At 40.0% G+C, this 6,994-nt stretch overlaps 1 protein-coding gene across 1 annotated transcript in view; it reads right to left on the bottom strand.

Annotated features, from left to right (window-relative positions):
* Positions 1–3,194: 3,194 nt before the first annotated feature.
* Positions 3,195–6,994, bottom strand: part of HBS1L (HBS1 like translational GTPase) — a 510,596-nt gene continuing 506,796 nt past the window's right edge. Inside the window, exon 16 of the mRNA XM_053710900.1 lies at positions 3,195–3,323. Within this exon, the coding sequence (XP_053566875.1) occupies positions 3,219–3,323 (105 nt within the window). The 3' untranslated portion in view covers positions 3,195–3,218. The remainder of the gene's footprint in view (positions 3,324–6,994) is intronic.

Below are 6,994 nucleotides of genomic sequence, written 5' to 3'. Positions count from 1 at the left end.
GAGTTAACAAGTGTGGGAATTTGTTTTTCTTTTCAGTTAAATGTTTTGCATAAATACATTTTATACTGTAACAGTGCTAAAATGCTAAGTTTGTTTCATTTTTAGTTTAAATATAAAATCTTCAACATTCTGGTAAAAGAATTGTTTAAAGCAATGAATATGCTGAGAACAGTTGTCTTTTTTCCTTTTGCAAAGTATATTGCTCTACATTGTTTCAAGTGATTTACTTTATTTCTCTGTATACTTTTTATGAAGTGTTACCCCATGCTACACCCTGTGTGGTGTGAAACAGCTATATAATTTTCTATCTTATCTATCATGTTGGCTATAAATAAAGCTTTAAAAAAAAAAGTGTGGGAAATTCCCCTCCTGACCACTAGGAGAAGGCAAACACACACCAGAGTTTTAAATCCCTTACACTTCCCTATGATCCCCAGTCATACATACAGCCAGGTAGAGAGTTACTCTCCTTACAGCCTCCTGAGAGTTACTTTTCCTTACGATTAGGTGGCAAAGATTCCCATACCCCAATAACTCTATAAAACCCCTCCCACCTTACTGGTACCTAATTCTAAGGTATACCTAAGCAAAATGAGGTAGGACAAAGTAATAGGAGCCATAAAAGGAGCAGGGGAAAAAAGATGTGCGCAAGAAAAAAAAAACAAAAAAACAGCAATAAAACAAAAACACACAGGGTGGGGTCTCATGGACTCTCACCACCATGAAATACATAAATTTATCATCAGATAAGCATAAATTATATTTTCTTTCATACAGGTGATGAGAGTCCATGATTCTTTACGCCTGGGAACTAATACCCAAGCTATGGGGAGTCCACGAGTAGCAACACAAAGGGTGGGATTTAAAACATTTTTCACTGAGAAAAATACAGACCAAGCTGTTGTGCGCTAACCTTCAAAACTGAAGTGTGACAAAAAACCCAACGGGCAAAAAAAGCAAGGGAAATAATTTATATAGGTTCTGTCATAGGGCCATCTACAATAACAATATATTTATAAACTATGACTGCCCATAAAAAAAATCTATAGTGTGTCTAAATTAAAAAAAATAGATATTTGCCAATAGACACTCTTCCACCAGCAAATAACCAGAAGATAGCCAAACCAGTACTAAAACATATCTGCAGTGGTTATGGAATAGGAGTATATTGTAGATCCATAGAAGTGCAAGCCCCTGCGAACAATTATGGAGGGTCTTAGAGAGATCTCCCATGAGGAAAACAAAGAGACACAAACCACACCCCATATACAACTCTCTGACAAGCACTGTACTCTGAGGGGAAACCAGACCTCAATAAAGACTGAAAACCCCTCTTTCTGAAGAATGAAATGCACATCTTCATTCTTCGAGCCACGAATCAGCAAGCGCAAAAATGGTCTGGCTCCAAAGCCTACATTACTACTTTTTTCAAATAAGGATACCAAGAGAACAAAGAAAAATTGATAATAGGAGTAAATTAGAAAGTTGCTTAAAATGGCATGCTCTATCCGAATCATGAAAGAAAAAAATGTGGGTTTCATATCCCTGTAACAGCTGGAGGAAAGTAAGGTAGAAGCTCAATAATAGCAGAGTGTATATAATCCTTAAGTTTTGGAGAAAGTTTAGATTAACTCTCCTGGGAGCAGCTTTGATAGAGGAAAACCATTGCACACACTGAATGCAGTAAAACCCTGTTTAGAGTTTGAAATAGACTCAACACGAGGTACAAAGCTGAGCAGGGGACACACCTGAGAATTCTTACAAAGCAAGCACAAACTGGATGGGGTTAACACATCAGAGGGTCTTCCTTCTAAACGATCAACTGACGGACCTGAGGCCTGAGCTGCACCAGTTTGCTCCATAGTACCAGCAAAGAATAAGCTTAAAGGGACAGTCTACACCTTAGTCATCCTAAAATCTTACCTTAGATTAAGCTGCAAATAGCCTCCTGCACCCCTTTCTATATCATACAGCAAGAACTGTAAAAAAGTTAATCTAAAAAGAATATAGCTTCTGGCCAAATTGAAATGGTTGCCAAGCTCCGCCCACTGATGATCACAAAAAACTGCGCTAAAACTGCTAACTCTGAGTGCACCTGCGTTACTGAACAGCATCACATTTAACTGGATAGGCTGTGGATCCACAAGGAGAAGCTCACTCTCCTGTGACATTTCTTACTAAGCAAATACTTCACTGCCTGGCTGATAACTCCTTGTCTACCCCTCTGAACAATAGGTTACTGCAAGAAGGAACTGGGCCGCTGAGGATCCCCTTAAAACAACGAGCAGATCTGCACTTTACTTTCACTTCACTACTCAAAAAGGCAAAAGAACATAACTGAGGATCATGGGAAGAGGGAGGGATTTAAAGTCCTGTATATTGGGGTGTTTTTTGACTCCTTCCAGTGGTCAAGAGAGTAATTTCCCACACGTGATGACTTTTGGACTTTCACCATCTGATGAAAGAACATATTTCAATTTACTTTTATTTTCAAATGTATTTTTTTTCCTTAGTATACTTTGCTAAAGCTTATTTCTTTTCCATTACAGAATACATGTGTAAGCTCAGGAATAGGCACATATTAAGCACCATATGTATAATGTAACAAACAATATTGAACACCGTAGAGCAGCAATTTTTGTTTGCTCTTATGGAGAAGAGCTAAGTTTTAGCTCTATGTGAATCATGTCATGTAAGTTACATTTTGACTTCTGTGTCCCTTTAATATGTGTATAAATGCTCTGATCATTCAGCTTGAAGGGACATTAAAGACTAAATATATTTTATAAGCAAGTATTGAGGTTATTCCCCACCTCCCTCTAGTCATGGGTGCAGCCATGTTGAAATCTATCATTCACTACATTCCAGTGCTGACCTATGTGCACATGTGCAGTAACTCTACTTCAGATACCTGCAGTAAAACCTAGGTTCCATAATGGCAGCACCCATGATTAGAGGGAGGTGCATGAAATGTATTTAGTGTTTAGTGTCCCTTTAAAGGCAATGCTTTCATTTGGTAAAACCCGTTACTATAGTGTGCACAGAGAGCTGGGGTCAACATGATCTACACTTGTATTTTCCCTTGGAAACTGTATGTTTGCACAAAATGGCTGATAAGGGCAACTACCAGAGCTCTACTGGCTGAAAGAAACAACACTTCATAATCATAAAATAAATATTACCTTTTAAAATACTTTTAAATGCAACAATGTGTTTACTTACTTTGGCTTTTTCTTCAACACCTCTCCTGTACTCTTGTGTAGTGTGCTCACAAGTTTTGTAATAGTGGCAGGTTCACTGACCGTTTGGTAGTGGATTATTACCTTAATAAAAATACAGGATTTGTAAACGTATAGAGTCATAATAAATCATCATGTTATCCAACCTTAATACCAGTTGTGGTATTTTTGTTTACTAGATAGACTGTATTTGAAAACTTTATTTATACAAATGTATACATGTTCAAATCCCCAAATGCAGAATTTTAAAATCCAGGATTATTCCGAAATTCAGACTCTTCGGCATTAAGTCCCAATCTTCTCTACTTGGGCGTTGTTTGGTTTTTGTGTTTCTATATTTATTTTAAAAAACAACTTTTAACCTTTCAGATTTACTGTACTATCTTTCTGAGCGTATTATGCATACAAAAGTATTAAATATATAAAACTACCTTTAGGTTACATCAATCAAATTTGACACGGATTGTATCCAAAAGTCCTGAGAGTGCAGTCACTTTATTGGATTTATCTATCTATCTATCTATCTATCTATCTATCTATCTATCTATCTATCTATCTATCTATCTATCTGGAACTGTTCCATTACAACCTGTAAATAATCATAAGAACAGCCTTTACTACCATGACATATGGTCATTTAGCTTTGCAGACTACAGGGTATAAGGATATAAAGTGCATTAGTCTCCTCCTTAATCTCTGCATATTTAGCCAGTTTCCCACTCAGTGTGCCTGACAGCAACTATCTGAGCCCTATACCGAACATCATACTATACCCTCTGAGATTACTTTTCAGGTAATTTATAACTATCCCCAATTGGCCTCAGTAACATCAGATGGGAATAACAGGCTTTTATTCACATAAGATAATTCAGTTACACCAAGGTGGTGTCCATTAGTAAAATTAAACTAAAACAATTATAAACAAAAAACACAATTGCATATTATGTTAAGGTTTTGAATACATCATGTCTAGCATTTTGCAGGGTTTAGTGTCCGTTTAAAATGAGTTCCTGACATATCTATGACTAACTCTTAGTGTGCCTTGTATTCTGTAGCTTTGAGGTACAATACTAAGCAGCAGAGGGCAGTGGTGATCACAGTAAGAAACAGAAAATTCAGCAGACAAAGACAACAAGGAGACAAATAAGCAGCAGATAAGAGAAAACAGAGGAGTCAAAAACAGAAAGGCTGTGGGTAGAAACAGTATCAGATATGACAGCCTGTGAGAAAAACTAATTCTCATTGATCCCTTTTAGACTAAGCCAAAAGCTTTAAAGGGACAGTCTACTCCAAATGTTTTACTGTTTAAAAAACAAAATTTATGCTTACCTGATACATTTCTTTCTCTTGTGGTGTATCCAGTCCACGGGTTCATCCATTACTTGTGGGATATTCTCCTTCCCAACAGGAAGTTGCAAGAGGACACCCACAGCAGAGCTGTCTATATAGCTCCTCCCCTAACTGCCACTCCCAGTCATTCGACCGAAGACAAGCAAGAAAAAGGAGAAACTATAGGGTGCAGTGGTGACTGTAGTTTAAAAATAAAAAACACCTGCCAGGGCGGGCCGTGGACTGGATACACCACAAGAGAAATAAATTTATCAGGTAAGCATAAATTTTGTTTTCTCTTGTAAGGTGTATCCAGTCCACGGGTTCATCCATTACTTGTGGGATACCAATACCAAAGCTTTAGGACACGGATGAAGGGAGGGACAAGGCAGGAACTTAAACGGAAGGCACCACTGCCTGCAAGACCTTTCTCCCAAAAATAGCCTCCGAAGGAGCAAAAGTATCAAATTTGTAGAATTTAGAAAAAGTATGAAGCGAAGACCAAGTCGCCGCCTTACAAATCTGTTCAACAGAGGCCTCATGTTTAAAAGCCCAAGTGGAAGCTACCGCTCTAGTGGAATGAGCTGTAATTCTTTGAGGAGGCTGCTGGCCAGCAGTCTCATAAGCTAAACGGATTATGCTTCTCAGCCAAAAAGAAAGAGAAGATGCCGAAGCCTTTTGGCCTCTCCTCTGTCCAGAGTAGACAACAAACAATGCAGATGTTTGACGAAAATCCTTAGTAGCTTGTAAATAAAACTTTAAAGCACAAACCACGTCAAGATTGTGTAATAGACGTTCCTTCTTTGAAGAAGGATTAGGACACAGTGACAGAACAACAATCTCCTGATTGATATTCTTATTAGATACCACCTTAGGAAGAAACCCAGGTTTGGTACGCAAAACTACCTTATCTGCATGGAAAATCAGATAAGGGGAATCACACTGTAAGGCAGATAACTCTGAAACTCTTCAAGCCAAAGAGATAGCTACCAAAAACAGAACTTTCCAAGATAAAAGCTTGATATCTATGGAATGCAGAGGTTCAAACGGAACCCCTTGAAGAACTTTAAGAACTAAATTTAAACTCCACGGTGGAGCAACAGGTTTAAACACAGGCTTGATTCTAACTAAAGCCTGACAAAACGCCTGAACATTTGGAACATCTGCCAGTCGCTTGTGCAGAAGAATAGACAGAGCAGAAATCTGTCCCTTTAATGAACTAGCTGACAATCCCTTCTTCAATCCTTCTTGGAGAAAGGATAATAACCTAGGAATCCTGACTTTACTCCATGAGTAACCCTTGGATTCACACCAATGAAGATATTTACACCATATCTTATGATAGATTTTCCTGGTGACAGGCTTTCGAGCCTGAATTAAGGTATCAATGACCGACTCGGAGAAACCACGTTTTGATAAAATCAAGCGTTCAATCTCCAAGCAGTCTGTCGCAGAGAAATTAGATTTGGATGTTTGAAAGGACCTTGGAGTAGAAGGTCTTGCCTCAGCGGCAGAGTCCATGGTGGAAGGGATGACATGTCCACCAGATCTGCATACCAAGTCCTGCGTGGCCACGAAGGTGCTATCAAAATCACTGAAGCTCTCTCCTGCTTGATCTTGGCAATCAGACGAGGGAGGAGAGGAAATGGTGGGAACACATAAGCCAGGCTGAAGGACCAGGGCACTGCTAGAGCATCTATCAGTGTTGCCTGGGGATCCCTTGACCTGGACCCGTAACAAGGAAGCTTGGCGTTCTGACGAGACGCCATCAGATCCAGTTCTGGTTTGCCCCATAGTTGAATCAGCTGGGAAAATACCTCCGGATGGAGCTCCCACTCCCCCGGATGAAAAGTCTGCCGACTTAGAAAATCCGCCTCCCAGTTCTCTACTCCTGGGATATGGATAGCTGAGAGATGGCAAGAGTGAACCTCTGCCCATAGAATTATCTTTGAAACCTCCAACATTGCCAGGGGGCTACTTGTTCCCCCCTGATGGTTGATATTGGCTACAGTCGTGATATTGTCCGACTGAAATCTGATGAACCTGACCGCAGCTAGTTGAGGCCAAGCCTGAAGAGCATTGAATATCACTCTCAGTTCCAGAATGTTTATCGGAAGGAGGGCTTCCTCCTGAGTCCACGAACCCTGAGCCTTCAGGGAGTTCCAGACCGCGCCCCAGCCCAGAAGGCTGGCACCTGTCGTCACTATAGTCCACTCTGGCCTGACAGATGGACCCGAGATAACCACCAGAGAAGAGAATCCCTGGTCTCTTGATCCAGATTTAGCAGAGGGGACAAATCTGTGTAATCCACATTCCACTGATTGAGCATGCAAAGTTGCAGTGGTCTGAGATGTAGGCGGGCAAACGGAACTATGTCCATTGCCGCTACCATTAGGCCGATTACTTCCGTACACTGAGCCACTGAC

The sequence above is a fragment of the Bombina bombina genome, chromosome 4, assembly GCF_027579735.1.
Source record: "Bombina bombina isolate aBomBom1 chromosome 4, aBomBom1.pri, whole genome shotgun sequence".
In the NCBI taxonomy this organism is placed as follows: Eukaryota; Metazoa; Chordata; class Amphibia; order Anura; family Bombinatoridae; genus Bombina; species Bombina bombina.
The sequence above is the reverse complement of the archived record's forward strand: the minus strand, read 5'-3'. Positions and strand labels throughout refer to the sequence as shown.